The sequence below is a fragment of the Empidonax traillii genome, unplaced genomic scaffold (genome assembly GCF_003031625.1).
Source record: "Empidonax traillii isolate 1590-97213 ecotype Southwest subspecies unplaced genomic scaffold, ASM303162v1 scaffold415:size763157, whole genome shotgun sequence".
NCBI classification, from domain to species: Eukaryota; Metazoa; Chordata; class Aves; order Passeriformes; family Tyrannidae; genus Empidonax; species Empidonax traillii.
The window spans coordinates 530673-549121 of NW_020955608.1; the positions used below are offsets into that span (position 1 = coordinate 530673).

General features: G+C 39.2%; 2 protein-coding genes across 3 annotated transcripts in view; one reads left to right on the top strand and one right to left on the bottom strand.

Annotated features, from left to right (window-relative positions):
* VTI1B (vesicle transport through interaction with t-SNAREs 1B) overlaps nucleotides 1-6326 on the top strand; it is a 17564-nt gene extending 11238 nt beyond the window's left edge. Inside the window, exons 3-6 of the mRNA XM_027894061.1 lie at nucleotides 1157-1348; nucleotides 2647-2820; nucleotides 4815-4876; nucleotides 5952-6326. Of these exons, the coding sequence (XP_027749862.1) occupies nucleotides 1157-1348; nucleotides 2647-2820; nucleotides 4815-4876; nucleotides 5952-6045 (522 nt within the window). The 3' untranslated portion in view covers nucleotides 6046-6326. The remainder of the gene's footprint in view (nucleotides 1-1156; nucleotides 1349-2646; nucleotides 2821-4814; nucleotides 4877-5951) is intronic.
* The window catches only part of ARG2 (arginase 2), an 18451-nt gene continuing 6237 nt past the window's right edge, over nucleotides 6236-18449 (bottom strand). The window contains exons 3-8 of one of the 2 annotated variants that reach the window (XM_027894057.1): nucleotides 12337-12514; nucleotides 11366-11525; nucleotides 9035-9129; nucleotides 8803-8907; nucleotides 7297-7433; nucleotides 6236-6654 (exon numbers count right to left, since the gene is read on the bottom strand). In XM_027894057.1, coding sequence (XP_027749858.1) covers nucleotides 6449-6654; nucleotides 7297-7433; nucleotides 8803-8907; nucleotides 9035-9129; nucleotides 11366-11525; nucleotides 12337-12514 — 881 coding nt within the window. In that variant the 3' untranslated portion in view covers nucleotides 6236-6448. The remainder of the gene's footprint in view (nucleotides 6655-7296; nucleotides 7434-8802; nucleotides 8908-9034; nucleotides 9130-11365; nucleotides 11526-12336; nucleotides 12515-18449) is intronic. The other variant, XM_027894059.1, reaches the window with a different exon arrangement.

The window sequence follows — 18449 nt, forward strand, 5'->3', positions numbered from 1 at the left end:
CCAGATGTGGGGTCCCCAGCACAGGAAGGACATCGACCTGTTGGAATGAGTCCAGAAGAAGGTCATGAAGATGATTAGAGAGATGGAGCACCTCTGATATGAGGAAGGGCTGAGAGAATTGGGATTGTTCAGCCTGGAGAAGAGGAGGCTCTGGGGTAGCCTTATTGCAGCCTTTCAGTACCTAAAGAGGGCTACAAGAGAGCTGGAAAGGGACTTTTTACAAGAGCATGTAGTGATAGGACAAGGGGTAATGACTTTAAACTGATAGAGGGTAGGTTTAGATTGGATATTAGGGAGAAATTTTTTACTTGGAGGGTAATGAGGCTCTGTGACAGGTTGCTCAGAGAAGTGGTGGATACCCCATCCCTGGAAGTGTTCAAGGCCAGTTTGGATGGCCTCTGAGCAACCTGGTCTAGTGGAAGGTATCCCTGCTCATGGCATAGGGGTTGGAACTAAATGATCTTTAAGGTCCCTTCCAAGCCAAACCATTCTGTGACAGACCGTACCCGTGTTGCACAGATATGATACAAAGCTGATACCCATTGTATTATGGGCACTGAAGAAATGAGGCTGCACATACCATGATTTGGTTTTCAGGATTCTCTGCAGAGCTCTCTCTGCATACCCCTTTTATTAACCTCTTCGGGTAAACAGCAACTGTTGTTGCCATTCAGTTAACTGGTGTTGCCATTCAGTTAACTGGTGTTGCCATTCAGTTAACTGGAATTCCCAGGACTTTTTGCAAACTCAGTGTTTTCATTCACACACTTCTCAGCTCCAAGGCCAAAATAGTCTCAGTTCTAATCAGCCGAATCCAGGTGCATCTGGCTCAGCTTGATCCCACGTTGTATAAACTATAAGAAAGTGAGAACTGCAAATTTTGAAGTTTAGAGTGATGTTTCAGGGAAAAAATTTCAAGCACTTTAGCTTGGCAACTTTTATTTTTCTTGAGGCGTTGCGTGTCTGAAAATCCATGTGGGCTGAGCAGTGCTGTTGTCCTCGATACTAGATAGAGGTATAGGGTTTGAGATTAACCCCCTCACCCAGTGCAGTAACAACATGTGAATCCCTTCATCTGATGGTGGGTTTTGAGTGTAGCTGCTGCTGAGAATAGATGTGGTGCTTTAGAAAATAAACATCCTTTCTTTTGTTAAAGCTGCGTGAAATGGAGGAAGAACTGAAGTATGCTCCTCTGCCTTTCCGCAACCAAATGATGAGCAAAATCCGAGCGTACAGAAGAGACCTGTCCATGTTCCAGAGAGAGATGAGAAGCACAGATTTGGGACTGGGCCATGGAAGTCAAGGCGATATAAAATATGGAATCTTCTCCACAGAAAATGAACAAAGTGTGAGGATTAGATGTAAATTTTATTTAACTTTGCTGTGATTGTTTAAAAACGATATTGCAGATGTATTGTTTGCAGTTTTTCTACTTTAAACCGCTTTTATAACTCCCTGTATATATCTCTGCATTTAACAGGAAAAAGACAGGAGAAAGAACACCTGGAACTCAGGGGAGAGTTTTTCTGTTCTAAAACAAAGATAGGAGTATAATCAAAATGGAACTCCCTGGAAGCCATGCACTTAGTAACTTGCACAACATTCTGTACTGAAATGCTTCATTTAATCATCCCCTACAGAAGTGAAAACATAAAAGTGATGCTACTGACTGAAAAAAACCCTTAACTTTCCTAGTTTTACTCTCCAAAACTAGCAAAGTGTGAATCATGCATTGTATAGGTTCTTTGGTAAAATTCTCTTTTAAGCAATCTCAGTGTAAGTAATTTTAAGAAAATATAAGAACTGTAGATCCTCTAGCGCTTTGTTCACTGTGGTTTTGCTGCTACAGTGCAAGAAATATACCAATTTCTTTGTTTACCAGATATGCTTAGAGATATCTGAGCTAGTGAGACAGAATCTCCTCATTGTTTTCAAAGTGCTGTGATCTGTACAGAAAGTTCATGGAGGTGGACTTTTTGTTTGGCTGCCTTTGATAAGGAAGGTTTGAGGGAGGCTCTTTCCGTAGTACTTCCATCTGCGGTAGCTTGGTAAATTTTTGTATTTTATTCCTCTTGACTGAATCCTCTAAAACTTGAGAGCAGGGTGGTAGCTTTCTGAAGCTTAAGAAAGTACTTTATTTTGAGCTACCTTTTGATTCCAAGGTCAGCAAATATTCCTTATCCTCTAGCCCAGATGAAAAGAAGATCTTTGTTACTTAGCAGTCCATCTGTTAGTGCTGTTTGTTTCTAATCCTTTTGACTGTAAACTCTTACTGATCTCTCTGGCAACCAACTGTGAATTCACAAATAAGGCTGACTTTAGATGTGAATGGAAGGACAAGGTAGCATCTGGAAAGAAAGATACTATTTTCATGTAAATGTTCTTTGATGGAGAAGTAAATTGTTGCAAAGGCAGTTTTTTGTAATTGTTTTAACTCTTTAGAAGTGTATCCTTTTTGAGATTTAACCAGATTTATCATGTAACAAGGCTCTGTCAGAATTAACTGGACCACATCATTTAACATAAGAAGCATGTAGAGCTAATACAAATGGATGTCCTATGGGGTCACATTCTAACTTTTTAATATGTCAGAAGCATAATACTTCTGTCTTTGTGCTTAATAGTTAATCATACATTATTTTTCAGACTAATCTGCAGTCACAGAGGGTGCTGCTTCTCCAAGGAACAGACAGTCTGAACCGAGCCAGTCAGAGCATTGAGCGCTCACACCGAATTGCTGCCGAAACAGATCAGATTGGCACCGATATAATCGAAGAACTCGGGGAGCAGCGGGAACAGCTGGAACGCACCAAGAGCAGAGTAAGCAGGGAGACTGTGGGCATTGCCTTGAAACAACCTGATGTTAGTCTAGGGGGAACTGTGTGCCAATAATTACTCTGAGACACCCCCCTAGACGTAGTAATCCAATTGGATGTTTCTACAGACCAAATCCAGACTGCCACATTTCTGTGCTGTACTCATTAGAAGAAAAATAATTACTATAGAAGGGCCCAAAGCATGGTGGTCAAATGTCTGCTGTTGTACAAGATTAGATACTAGACCTATAAACCTGCTAAAAAAAAATACCATTACTGAAAATATTACAGATTAAAAAATTGCTAAGAAGTTGCCCACCACTAGATTACTAGTAAAAGTTTAGATCTAGGAAGCAAATTTAGCAAGTTTTTGTAATAAACTTAAATTTAGTAGAAGCTTAATTACTTAATTACTATCCTTCCAATATTTGTAGGTAGGGAGAAAGTGGTGTCAGACAAGATGCCTGTTCCTCATCCTTGGTTCAAGACTCTGCTTCTACTGTGAAAGCTTCAAAAATTAGTTCACTTGTTTTGTTTACACACATATGCAAAACTGAGAATTTGATTTTTGAAGTAAGAAGCTGATGGGATTTTCTGTGTGTACAAGGGATCCTGAGTGTAAAGCTTTTAGGTGAGTGACTTGTAGGGGGATGGCTGAATTTGGCAAGCAAGCACACTCAGCCAAAACAAAAAGCATACCCCTTTTCTTACGAGTTATCTCCACTCATTTCAACATAGCCTGTAGCTTTTTCATTTAAGTAGTTTTGTCATTTCAGTCAGAATTTGATTTGTCCTGTTCCTAAATTTGGGTTGGAGAGCAGGAAAGGAAATTGATCTTAAGATTTGTAGGTATAGTTTTTGTCCTTTTTCTAACAAAAAAAAAATACAGTCCTTCAAGTGTCTCAGTCTATCAACAGATTGCTCATAGAAGCCTGGAATTGTTTAGGCTGGAAAAGATCAAGTCCATCCATTAAGCCAGCACTGCTGTGTTCATTGCTAAACTGTGTCTGTGACTTGTATTGTGACCCTTTTAGGAAATGTGTTGCTGAATTGTGTGAACCACAAATTGCGTGAACCACATGCTTCAGCTGGAAGCAGACTTTTTTCTTGTTTGTTCTTTCATAGTGAGGACTGGAAATCTACTACGTAAGCTCTGAATGGACTTGATAGTTTTCTTCCCAGCTTCATCCAGTCCATCTCAGTGCAAAGTAACATACGTGCAGGGCCAGTTTTGCAGCTGAGGGCAGTAGTTTAAACCACAGAGGAATTGTGCAGGAAGGTGTCTGTGATGTAAGACCTAGCTTAGGCTTCACTTCCCTAGCTTTAAAAGTGGAACAGCAAAATCTTACCTGGAGACCAGTGGCCATACATCATGGATCCTGCCTCTGTCTGTGAGGCAACACCTTTTTGAGTTGGCTATAATGTCACTTAATTATGTGCTTCTTTATAGCTGACTGGATATTCTAGACAGTTAATTTCTGAGCATTACAAAGTTGAAATGGACCATCTTTTAACAGCTCAGAGCTCCTACCCAGTGTGTCACTTAGACCTATCTATGGGGCACACTTCTTTCTTTGATAGAAATTGAAAGGCATTCCAAAGCAGTTCGATATGCACTGGGAGGGAACACGTCAGTATAATTCTCTTATATTTCAACTAGAATAATGAAATGAAATTTAATGAAAGGATCTAATTTCTGATATATCTAGATTAACTACAGGGGCAGAAAGAGGTCCTAAATTGCATATCTTTGTATGTGTCTAACGGAAAGTATACACAAAAGTCTTACTTCTTTCTTAGAAAAGAGGCAATGATTCCAGATGGTACTGTGTGTAGAAAGCATTGTTGTCTCAGAATTTTGAGAGTATATGGTTATCCTTGGTCTCTTTATTAATTGCAACATTTCAACACCAGCTGCTTTCAGGTGCATTTTTATAGAGCTGGTGTATTTGTTCAACTGATTTCTGTCCTGTTCAAGTAACTTCTGTCTCTTCTTAGTTGGTGAATACAAGTGAGAACTTGAGCAAGAGTCGTAAGATTCTACGTTCGATGTCCAGGAGGTGAGTAGCATAGCTGACAGCAGCACAGAACAGTGTTGCCTGCTGGTTTTAGAGGGAAAAAAGTAAGTGTCAGCTGGAACTGTAGGGAGGTTTTAGGGAATGTGTAAACATGTGTGCCCACATGCAGGTGCTAATTTGTGTGCTTTCCTCCCTGGTGGTTACTTAATGGAATACAGGCAGTTGAACACTACTGAATTATGCTGCTCCATCAGGATAATGTGGAATCTTTAACCTTCCAAACTGTGGTGAGGACACAAGCAAGTTACAGTGAATTGCTAATGGTGACTTTAGGTGAAACTCCTCCTTATTCAGCTTGGAAAAGCTGTGCCATCAATCACTGCAGCATTAACTGAGTTAGATGTCTGATGTCACAGACAAATCTGTTTAGGCCACAGCACTGCCCTAGAGCAGCTAAGCTATCCTGTGAGACACAGAGCCTCATCATATACTATTTTGATGACTAAAGCCTTGGATGCTTAAGTGGATTTGCAATTTCTTAACTATATTGTTTAGTTGGCCTTACAAACCAATTCATGGATTTTATTTCCAGTAGGTACTTATCCCCCAACAAGCTTTCCTTACAGCCATTGCTAAAGGAAGTTATGATAACTGTATAACTTCAGCCATGTAGTTCCAAGGAAAAGCACCACAATGAGGGTTTTAGCATTTAAGTGACTTTACATGACAGTAAAGGATTTAGCATTTAAGTGACATTAAGGACTTCAATTGCTGTTTTCCTCTTTGCTTAGTTGAATGAGTAGGCAAATATAGAGCAGTGGTCTGTCTGTCTTCTGTGGGGTAGGGGAAGAGGAACAGAACCGCTACTGTTGAAATAGAAGATTTCAGCAATTTCCAGGAAAACATGAGTAGTAAATTGCTGTTTGTCCCCTTCTGCTTGTAAGAGCTATTTGAAAAGCACTGTGGGGTCTAGCTGAAACAGGGAGTATACTTACAGAAGGTAAGATGGTGATCTAGATCTAGAATCTACTTTCATAAACAAGTAGGGGGAAAAAAGCTATCTTGGATTTTTTAAATTTTTTAAATTTTTTAAATTTTTTTTTTTTTTTAACTCTAGAGTAACCACTAATAAGTTGTTGCTGTCAATTATCATCATCCTGGAACTGGCCATCCTAGGAGGTGTGGTCTACTACAGGTTCTTCCGCAGATGAATCTTCATGATGGAGATGAACTTTTCCACTGCTGAGGAACAGGATGGGCTGTCTGTTCCCTTTGATTGTCTGAGGATTGAACTGAGTGGTGAGACAGCACATTCACCTAAAACTGTACTGACACTAAAAAGACAGAGAATGGCAGTAAAAGGAAAATGCAGAGACAGACTTGAACTACTGCTAAGATTAATAAGAAGGTAATAAATATTTTATTGTTTCATTTTGTATATACTTAACTAAATGAATAAATTTTGGTATGTAATAAAGTAGACACCAATCAATGGAAAAGCTAGTTTATTTAAAAATTGAGAAGTTAACAGTATTTGCCAAGTGTTGACAATCCATCCGCTCAAGTGCCTCGGCAGAGCTCTGCAATGTCCAATATACCCAATGCTCTGGGTTCTTAAATCCTCACTTGCTCTTCACTGTCAGATTCATCTGGAGAACTGGGTGTTGGGAGTCCATCAAAAGCAGTGTGTGCTCCTTCCCTTGTCTGCCCAAAGCACGATGCTATCACATCAACTGCAAGACTAGCAGTTGCATTCACTGCTTCTTGAGAAGCTCCAAGCAATGGATTGACTTCAACCATGTCTACAGCTGAAAGCATTCCTGTGAAAGTGATTCACAGCTTTGTTACTCTGACAGAGGATACGACATCCTGCAAGATTTCTTTAGTAGCCTTTTATTCATTGCAGCAAGTCTGGTATTTGGGCTTGTGACCCCTTGGACAAGTAAGATTGGCTCTCAAGTGAGGAATGAGGTTATTATTCTCGTATGCAAGTTTGTGTTTTAAACTTGGTTCTTTCTTACCTCACCGTTACCTCATCCATTCATGCTTTTAGCATTCAGGAAAACTAAGTTTGATGTTCCATACACATTTATGAGAGGAATCTTTTTAATCTTTTTTTCTCCCAGTATGAAAATGAGGGGATCCCATTTTTACATCTTACCTCACATCTTTAGGATTAGGGAACAGTACTACCAATTTTTGACATTAGTTGTTAATAAATTGCGTATTTTATTTCCTTTTCGTAAGTTGAAGCTTTTGACGGTTAAGCTGCTTCCAACACCATTGGTATTGCCCAACCCTAGGACTTTTTGCCCTTACTGAAGGCTAAATTGACTTTACAGGCACCTTTGCTTTGACTACCTTTATATCTTATCTAGTTATGCAGGAAAAACATAACCAATATGAGCTCTGTGTATCTTGTCCTGTCCTTGCTTAGCCCTGTACTGCTGGTCAGCTCCTACCTGTGTTGTGTATTTCCTCTGTGATGTACATGCCTTCTCTGTAAGTTAATCCACCTAGAACAGGAGTCCCTGTTGCTGGAGCCAGTGAGGGATCAAAAGCATCGATGTCAAAACTCAGGTGAATTGGTCTCTGTCTCCTGAGGCAGAATAAAACAAGAAAAGCAAACTCAGAACCTTAACTTTTTCTGCATGCATTTCCTACTGTCCAGGCTGATCAGCAAAGTATCACTGAGCTCCATGATGCTGAAGGCTTCCTATACCCTGTCTCATATACATTTAGAAGGATTCTTTTTTTAAAATATCTTTGGGCTCTGAAACATCTCTTAGCTCAGCACACATGGGGAAAACAGAAATTCATCTTTCTAGCTTCACTGAGCATCTGCTCAGGTGAAGATAAGTACTTTAGTTCTATCCACCTTATCTGATATTTGTTTCCTTAGTTGAAAAAATGTAGTGAAATGTATGCTGAAATCCAGCCTTTTTTACTTTTGTACAGAAAGCCAGGGTGACAGGCTGAAACACTGATGTGCATGGCATCTAGGATGGAAGAAGCACCAAGCTGAAGGATTTCACTGACAGTTTAGCAAGATGAGCATTTTTCAGGTCCACAGTTGAAGGCTGCCTCCAAAGGGTACCATGTAGCCTAGCTGAAGAAGAAAAAGGATAATCTCTAACCTATAATGTTAGTTACGTACTATATCAAGTCTGCCAGTTGATGACAGCTTAATAAATTGGACAGCTTGTCACAAGTTATTTAAGTGGTAGATTGTGCACTTCCAACTTACTGCAGATGCTCAGTAGGGAGAAGCATCTGGATTAGCACCATTTTTACTTGGCACAGCTACAGCTAGGGAGGGTGAGCACACCTTTGGAAAACAACAGCATGCAGCACAGGACCTAACCTGTGTGAGAGGTTACCCTTTTTAACTCTGACCCTCTCCCTGCTCCTAAACCATCATGATATGCTCCCTGACCACGTTCCCCAAACTTGAACAAGGTGAGCAAACACAGCAGTAGTGAACTGCAGCAAGGGAGGGTCACAGTGAACTTTACCAGCTGTGCTGAAAGTAGCAGCCACCATCAGGAACAGCGTGGGTGAGCACAGTCTTAAGGAGGAAGCCTTTAAATGCTTCCACCTTACACACTAACAGCTGAATTCAAGTTACTGTCAAATTGCTATATGTGTTTTTTAAAGTGTAATGGGTATCCTGGACTCTGAGTTGATTCAAACACCTTATCGAACTGAGAAAAATACAGAATTCCTTAAAAAACAAATCAAAACATATAAAACAGAGCCACAACTGTACTGACTAATGTAAGCTGTCTCACAGCTTTTTGCCAAACACTCTGAAATGGTTCCAGTTTAAGATGTGCAAGTTGACTTTGCTATTTGCTGGACATTGTCACAGTTCTGTACAGCTGCCTGACATCAAGTGACCACTTAACTAACTTTCAGGAAAGTAGATATTCAACAAGAGTAGTTTAAATCAGATAATAGCTTGTTACCTGCCCATCAGTTGTTCAAATGTTCTTTCCATAACTTTCCGAATTCCAAGGTGATCAATATCCCTCATGGAAAAATACTGGATGTCAAAGTTCTTCAAAATATAGCTGTTAAAATAATTTTTAAAAAACAGTCGTTACCGGTCTAAGCTTAAATCTAGCAATGCATGTGAACATCATTTCAAGCTCATGATTTCAGCCTTTACAAAGAGCCCTTTAATGTAAACCAACTTACTATTCAGCAGGATCCACATCCCTCAAACCAATATACACAATATCAGATGCTGAAAGACAGGGCTTTAGCCAGGAAAAGCCAGGAAGTTGTGGTACCTGAAAGCAATGGTTTGGTATTAGGTTAGTTTAATGATATATACAACAAAACTGTATTTAATGTGTCCCTCAGAACTTGTTATTTATTTATAACATCCTTTCTAGTCTAAACAGAGAAACTTGAGAGTTTCCTGATGTAATCAGTCCTTACTTTCAACTCAGGTGAAGTGGTACAACTTTACCTGAGTTGAATGTTAATGGATGAAGTTTTCAACTCTTCTACATTCTCCAGTTTGAAGAGGAGGGGGAATAAAAAGCCCAAATCCACAAGCAGTAAATAATTAGCATCAGTGAGTGTAAGAGGGAATGATAAGAAACTAGATCCCCAGACACAGATCACTGACCCAGTGCATTTAGTGGTAGTGCTGCGTAACTTACCCAGTACATCACGCTTAAATGGAAAAATGAAAACCAAGGCACCTGTATCTTTTTGGAAGAACCACCAAAGTCATGGAAACCTTGTTCCAAACCCAGTATTAAAAATGGACAAAGTAGGAAGTTAAAACCAAAAAAGATTAAAAAAAAAGAGCAGGACAAGATGCTGGGCCTCCACAGTGGGCTGCATCATACCGGTTCTAATACAGAACTGAAGAGAGCAGATCTAGGACAGCAACTGAAAGATTACGAGATCACCATTTTTCACCTTTGGTAATAAGGTAGTCATGTTATGCAATATAAAAATCATTCAGTTAGTAATATCTACTAAGTTTAGAAGTGCTTTAAATTAACTCATATTTCTCTTCTTCTGCCAGCTCTGAAAATGGCTACAGCCAACACAGCTGTGAAGCAGCACAGTGGCTTTGTTTCCCTCTTATATTTCACAATTACTAATTATATTCTAGTTACAAGATTGAATTTGTTTTTGAAGGCTAACACACACATAGCTATAATTTAGTTACATTTGGATTAAATCAGCACAGATTATAAAAGTATTTGTTACGCTGGGGCAATGACCTATGAATTCAGAAGAGGGATAAATGGAGACTACTACAAAAAATAATTAGGTTTTCCAAACTTAACAACTGCAAAACCCATCACCATACCATCAACTGAGCATAGTATTGATAAGATTGTTAGATAGTCTTTAGTATCAGTGATTCAGCGGCTTTAGTACTGCCAATTTAAAGTACACCTCTTTGTCTATACATAAATAAAATGGAATGCCTTAACTGCCTTTGGTAGGCTCTGGTTTTGCTTTGTTGGAGTAGAAGAGGAGTTGCTGGTAGTAAAGCCAAAGGTGCAAATCATGGCTAATAGCAGTTTGTGAGTTTGAATGGTTCCAGGAGCCCTGAAGCAGTCAGGAAAGGAGGACAGTAATTTTTTTTGTCCCATTATCGACTTAGCTGCTCTCCTAGATGAGAGAGTGAGCCACATGCACTTGTGCACACATTGTATTAACTCCAGAGAGTCAAGACAAGTATTAGCCAAACAAACTATTGGGCAGACTATTGGCAAATGATTGACCACTGCCACGTCTCCAGTAGATGCTGTAGGTTCCTGTACAGGGCAATACAGCCAAGCCAGAAGGTCAACCTACTGTCAAGCATCTTGACAGCAGCAAAAACAGGCCATGCATATTTCGTATGTCCCAATAAAATAAAAGCTCTTTTTGATAATTTGACCTCTTTCCTAGACTATCTCTTTAAAAACACACTGTAAGCAGGTACAGCTGCTCTGACCTGTAATACTTGCCAGTGGAGCCAACACCAGCAACCAGATCACACAGGAGCAGCCCTTGTCAGGTCCCAAGGTTGTCAAAACATGGAGGAGCCAAACTAAGCAGAAGTTGCGTGCCAGGTATACAGGAACCAGCTGTCACTGGAGGTGAGCTCAGCGCTGCTCTCACAGGCTGGGCTGGGGGGAGGTTCCTGCTCATTTGGTAGCAGTGCTGTTGTTGCCCAGCCTGGGCAACAACCCCACTCATTATGTAGAAGCAACACCACAGTCAGCTGCTGTGTACAGCTGGTGTGAACTCTGGCTCACTGTACAGCCCTCAAGGGGGCCAACCTACAGGAATTCTTGTTTTTAAGTGTGTGTATCTGTATTTACATGTGTGTGGGTGGCTCTTGTGTATATGTATGCTTACATGTGCATGTGTACAAACACAATAATACATGGGGTTTTTTGTGCTCAGAAAAGGTCTGCATTTGCAGCGGGTAAGAAAGTACCTCATGCCAGAAATGGTAAAATGTTCTGAGGATGCCATGGAGGCTAACTGTACAACCAGGATACTTACTTTATCTTGAAGCTCTCTCAAAAGAAATGAGAGAGGTTGTCCATGGAGGCTTCCAGACTGAGTTGTGAGAGGTGTGTTGATATCAGCGTGTGCATCCACCCAGATCACTCCAAGGTGTGGGCACTGCCGTGCGTGGCCACTGACGGAACCAAGTGCCAAGCTGGAAGTATAGTAGCAAAGTCTTTAGTCACCATTTCTCCTTCAGAACAACTGCAAGGACAGTGGGAAGTCTCTGCAACTTCAGTCACCCATATTGTCATGTTTCCATACATTAGACATGTGACAATAAAGGGCATACAAACTGCATGGCATGCCACTGTCATGATTCCAGGAGACTCCCAAGTAACTCTACGGGACTATACTCATAGTGACTGACAAGACAGAGCTCTTAGCTGTCTGCTCTCAGCCTTCCTGCACTCTTAATTTTCACCTGCTCTACATCCAGATGATCTAGAAAATCTAATCTGCTATTCACCCATTTTTTATTCTAGTCATGACACCTCTGCTCACAATTCATTTTTATATGCCGTGCCTTCTTCAACCAATTCTCAGGTCAAAGGTTAGTGAAAAAGAAGAAAAAGATTCACATTATAAGATCTATAACAAAATTGTGCGCAGGCATTACATACCTATTCTAAGAGCTGATGGGCAAAAGAGACACGTCACTAAACATTCAACAGTAAAGAAACTAGAGCAATTCCTATAAAGAAACCTGATGACACAAACTTTCCCAAACAGGAAAACCTCTTTTTTATGTCTGCAGATCACTGACCAGTCTAGAACTAAGCAGAACTGTCTTAGAAAGTCAGGTTTTTGTAACTGTCCTCTATGTTCCACCCTAAAAGCCTGTACCCAATGGTATTGCCAGGAAATTACCCCAAATTGTAAGCCCCCTTCTTTTTAAATTAAATTCTTACACTCCAAATGTCAACCAGCAGCATGAACCACTACTTGCTTTTAGTTCAGCTCACCTGTGATCACCTCCTAGAGTCACACATCTGTGTCCAGCAGCTACTGCTCTGCTGACAGCATCGGCCAGCACCTGGCTGGCCAAACCCACTGACCGGGGATACAGAACCAGGTTGTTGTACAGTTCATCGTTGGGAACTTGAGTGAAATCCAAATCTCCAAAGTCGTGCACTTGGCATCCTGGGAGCACAGCAGCAAAAGGAGAAAGTGAGTTACTTAGGTAAGTTCCCAGAAAAATGTTCAAAATGAGAAAATCAGTTGGGAAAGTATGAAAGGAAAAACCAGAAGGGAACAGATCCATTTGATATTTGCATGCCCTTGCAAACTGTCACAGCTTTACAGATTAGAAAGCTTAAGACTTTATCACTTTAATTTAGTGATAAACTAAACTATGCCAGTCAGAAAAAGTCACTTAGAAAAACAGTTTGGGTTTTTTTAATTATTTCTTGGTCATTTTTAACATGAAAAATTACAGTTTGTGTTGCCATCTTCCTTCTCATTTAGATAGTACACAGCCTTAAATAAGCTCAGTTGCTCAAAGATGCCTAGGACTACACTAACTACACCCAAGTCCTAACAGTTATCTTCCATTTTTAAGGCCCACAACAATCCAGGCAATTGTATCACGAAGCTCCATCTTCAGATCAGTGTAAGACAAAGACCCAACCATGCCATCTTTCACTGCACTTTAAAGAATTGGTTAAAACTTTCAAGGTTAGGCTCAAGGCAGGCCACACATAGCAGATTCTTGCAAGTGTGTTTAGAGAAGTATCAAGTGTTCAAGAATTTCTTTCTACTTTACCCTGCCATCCTCCCTGTTCCCACTGTAGGGCAGAAAGACTCGGTTCAGCTTCTGAATAAAAAAAGCCACTAGTTTCCTAGAATCACATCAGGCTCATATACCTTAATATGTAGCTATGGTAGAGAGAGATGGATGGAATTTTGGGATCCAAAATTCTGTGATCTTGTCCACTTTTTGTACACATGGTACTTTCATAACTTCCTCTATTTATTTTTATAGAAAAGCCTAATGTCTGTTAAAGACATTAGATGCCTTCAGGTTTTGTTAATATCTTTACTACTATTTTGTTACTATCTTAGGGTTCATAAACCTTGTACCTTCCTTTTCTCAGCTTTGTGAGTCCCTCTTCTTTAGGCCCACTGTTTTTATGGGCTTGCAGAGGACAGCTCAAGTTTCCCAGGGTGATAAGGAATGTTTTCAGTCAACTATCCAAAGGCTATCTGATTAAGCTACAGTTAATCTCAGAAGTACACACTAATCGAATACTCAAACATTAATATCTTCTCTTCCTACTATTTGTTTTAATTGTGCCTAGTGTTTTGAAAACTAAGATTAAATGACCTTAGGGCAAAGGGAAAGCTCAGTGAATAGATACTACACACAAAAAAAAAAAAATCACAGTACTTGGTTAAACCATGTATCCCAAACTAATTAGAAGTGTGTGCATGCACATATGTGCACATTTTTTTAGTTTGATCACATATTAAAGAGATTAAATCAACACGCGTATTTGCCTTAATGCTTACCAAACAAAGAAAAATAGTTAATGTCAAATTATTAAGGTAATTATTGATGTATTCTCTTAGCTTTTATTTACACTCTCAGCTATTAGTCTAAAACTTAAAGACCTGAATTGTTTTCCATTTCATCTGCCTGCTTGCATGTAGTTTTGATTTAAGAAATAAAAAACTTAAACTTTCTCAACTACATTATTTTGCACAGCACAGAAATTTCTCAATGGACAGACGTGCTGTAGAGCACTGCATTGTCGTGGATCTTGCTGTTATTATAAGGGAAAGATTTTATGATGTACCTCACCAAGCAATATCCTCTTACTTTCTTTGTAGTCGGGGCACTACACTAAGATACTACCACTTAAAAATAAACAGCTTTCTAAATCAGCACAGAAAGTTGAGATGAAGAATATATAGAGCCTTTTAAAAGACAGTAGATGCAAGTCCTGTAAGCTAGAGAAAGCTGTGGACAGATAGAAAAGCCAGCTTCATTACATTTATTAGAAAGGACAGCATCCACACCATTTGTCAGTAAAGCAGATTGGGTCTAGCCAGAATTGAAGTTCTTTTAAAATGAAACTGTACCATACAGTACTTATGGAGTAAACACCACAGACATTTTGCTAGTAACTAAATAATATGAAATTAAATGTGATCAATAATATGAAATTAAATGTGATCAAAAGTCTTCTGTTCACACTTTCAAGCTCTAATAGAAATTACATTCAAATGAAAAATATATTCTGTTTGATCCAATAGTCAATTATCAACAGCACAGGAAATTTATAACGGCCAAATCCATACAAGTCAGCTCCATCAGCACTCTAGCTTAAGAGGAGATCCCTTTCCCTTTTTGAAGTGAGGGAAACAAAAAAGCAGGCCTGAATAGTCTGTTACAGGACCATGAAAGATACCAAGTAGATAAAAGTGCAATCTGAGTATGAACACACAGTATAGTTCCATAACTAAGATGCACATATACACAGTCCTGTCAGTATGAATGACCAGCGTGTAAAGGCAGCACCCTCTCTCTTCTACAGCTTAGGAGTGCAATCCCCCCTCTGACTGAGTTTCATCAACAGCGCTGCCTGGCAGTATATTTCAGACAAAAATTAATAAATTAGCTTGAAATAGTTTGTACAATAGATCATTCCTAGGTTAACTTCTTTTGACCAGCACAGATTAGGGAAAGGTCACACAGACATTCAACCAGCAGACCAGAGGATGGACAGCAGTCATTTATGCAGCCTGCACAGCCAGAACCTTACCCGTACCAGGTAAAAGAAATCCACATTTTTCCTACTTAGAAGCCTTACTCAGACTTAAAGAAAAGAAAAAAAAAGTAGAAATACTAATTAAGAACATACTTAAGAAAATAAAGTTCCCTGCATGCATTTTCAATTAAGTTACTGATGCAGTACTCGGGCTCAACTCAGTGATGCTTATAATGAGGGCATAAGATGTTATACAGCTTTGCTAAAAGGCAAGGCTAAAGATCACTTCCTATCATGTTAAGCAAAATACACACAGTAGGCAGCAGTTACTACAGTAATTTCCCTGAACAGATTTATAGACAACTTTCTTCTGTAAAAACAGGTGGTTTATGTCAGGTGGCATTTAACTGGAAAACATCTGGGCAGCAGGAGGGAAAGCTTCCCCTTCAATCTTCCTCTACTAGGAAACTGCATCAGCAACAGAAGCAGCAAACTGATAGTAGAAGATTCAGCTTTCCAAATCCAGGCTATCTGCTGACATTGCCCAACGGCACCCTCCTGTAACAAATATAACAGCTCTAGAAGGGAGCAAAAGGGAACCGGAACAAAAGTACATGAGATAGAAATCGTCTCCCAACACTGCCAGTTTACACTGAATCTTTGTGAGCTGGACATTTTAAAAAGTCCTAAATTAATGGGAAAAGTAAATCTTTCCTCTTCTGGGTGAATTCAAAAGAATCTGGAAATCTCAGTTAGTAGACCTTACTTCATACTATGTGTCATATAAAGCTGTTTACATGAAAACATCACTCCTGCAAACTGTTTTCTCAGATTATAGACCCATTTATCAAATCACCAAACACAGAAAGGCTTATTGGGAGGCAATGACTATTATGAACAATGTTTATAGACAAACTTAACATTTTACTTCCCATGAACAAAACAAAGTTAACATCCTTTTCAGTATAAGCCTATTGGCTTTTGGTGCAGACTTTGTAATCCTTTCTCAGAGACACTGTCAAAACGTTACACAACAGGAAACAAATGGCTCAATTCATTATGAACGGTGCATTCCAAAGGGTTTTTTTTTAAAGACAGTTTTAACTCTCCAGCATTATCCAGGGCGTGTGTGTGTTAAAACTATATAAACAAATTGCAAAGTTAGGCTAGCAACTAGGTTAACAAGGTTTTTACTACTAGAGACTCAGAATTCAGCAGCCTAGTTTTAATCATAACCTTCTTGCTTTGAACTTCATTACACCGCATCTAATTCTCTTTAAACTCAATATGTATCTGCTGGAAGAAATCTCCTACTGGATGCAGACACTGGTCAAGGAAGTTTCTGTCAGCTCTAAAATTTCACTTCCTAAAAGGAAAGTTCTTGTCTGAGCAATCCCCACCCATTTGGGAATTTGGAAGGTCTGGTTTAAGATGAAGTTTCTGTAGTGTATGATTTAAAAAGCTTCAGCTCATACAACAGCAACAAGCAAACCAATTCCAACTGCTACCCCAAGTCTCTAGTCTCAGGTTGTCCATTGTATGACACGAGGAAAAAGTATTTTGCCAACCCCAAATCGAGAAGCCACCTCATTTCCCTTTGAAAACTGCTTGTAACTTTAATCTCTTATGAAATCCAGTGCACTTGACCTGAAAAGGTCTTCAAAAACGTCAGTATCAGGCATTGAGAAACATTTGCACTGTGGCTTGCATCAGAGAGAAGGGTGTAGCTATTGCGTCTGCCACATGACCAACAAACCCTGCACAAGTTCTAATTCCCTTCAAATAAGCTTAACCCAGAAGCAATTCCTGATAACTAGAGCGCAGTGGGGCATTTACAGCTACAGGGAACCATAATGCCAAAATAACTTCAGCTGTCATGTATTAAAACTAATTTTATAATATAAAAATATCAAGGATGAAGGGCATCACCATAAACCCAAGGAAATACAAAACTCCCAAGAGCTCTATTCCTTGGTCCTTGAACCTAGTCTCTGTTTATTGAAATATTAGGAAGAAATAATCAGTTCAGGTTTCCTGATTTTCATCAGCATAACTTAATTTTTTACATGTATTTGAACTAAACTGATACATGGAACAATTACAGTTAAAGCACCAAGTGACATTTACCCCATATTAAAAGTTTATTTTAAAGCCAACTTCATAGATAATTCACAACCTCAACTGTGCTTCAGCCAAGTGGGAGAGGGAAAAACAAACTGACAAAGCTTTTTGTTCCAAAGCAAAACCAAGCAGACTGTACTCTCCATCAGTGTGGGGAAGGGAAGAGAATCAGAATCAACCTACTGCAAGGACTGCTGACTCTATACATTTTCACTGTTGGCATTTTTCTTGTAACTTCCAAGGCTAGGTGTTATCGTGCAAATATCAAAGGGTACAGCATTCAAAAGGATAAAGCATAACTGCTGTCAGAGCACACTTCTCCAGCTCTAGAAGCTTAGCCTCCCATGCTCAAGGCAAGCTAGCAGATGAGGTCTGTGGGGAAGCAGCAACCTAAAAACAGCCTCAGTAGACACCTTCCCAAAACAGCTCTCCTCCAAAAACCCCAGCAGGGCTCCTTCTGCATGCCTGGTCATCAGAGCTAGTTCCTGGCTGCCTTCCCTCACGGAGTGGAGAAGCACCTGCCCCTTATGCATTCTGACAACTGGCATAATTTCAAAGATTCATTGCAAATGCCAGTTACAACCAGCCCATTTGGCTGTGCTTTGATTTTTGACAAACCGCTGGTCTTTGAAGCTAACCAATCATGGCTGATCCACATTTGACGAGTAAACAAGAATAAGAGAGTGTCTTGGATCTTTATCCCTGTATATATATATATTAAAAAAAAAAAAAGGTAATTTATTCTAGTTCCAAAAATAAGCTACAGTACTACATAAGCATGTTTTACTGATATTATTAAACAGAAGTGTTTAGGCATGCTTGTGTTGAAGAGAAAGAAAGGAAAGAGAAGACAACTGCCATTTACCCATTCTGTTTCAGGGGAAAAAAGCGGGGGGGGGGGAGGTCATTCCTAGTTCTACTTTGTAGGGCAGAAGACTTAGCTGTTAGTTTAACCTCTTTATGCTATATCCAAAATGATTTTTTCCTGAGAACGTCCCTAGCAAATGAATACTTAGCTTTGATAGTACGGACATCAAATGTGATCAGGAAAAAAATACAACAAACAACAACAACAACTTAAAAAAAAAAAAAAAAAAAAAAAAAAAAAAAAAAAAAAAAAAAAAAAAAAAAAAAAAAAAAAAAAAAAAAAAAAAAAAAAAAAAAAAAAAAAAAAAAAAAAAAAAAAAAAAAAAAAAAAAAAAAAAAAAAAAAAAAAAAAAAAAAAAAAAAAAAAAAAAAAAAAA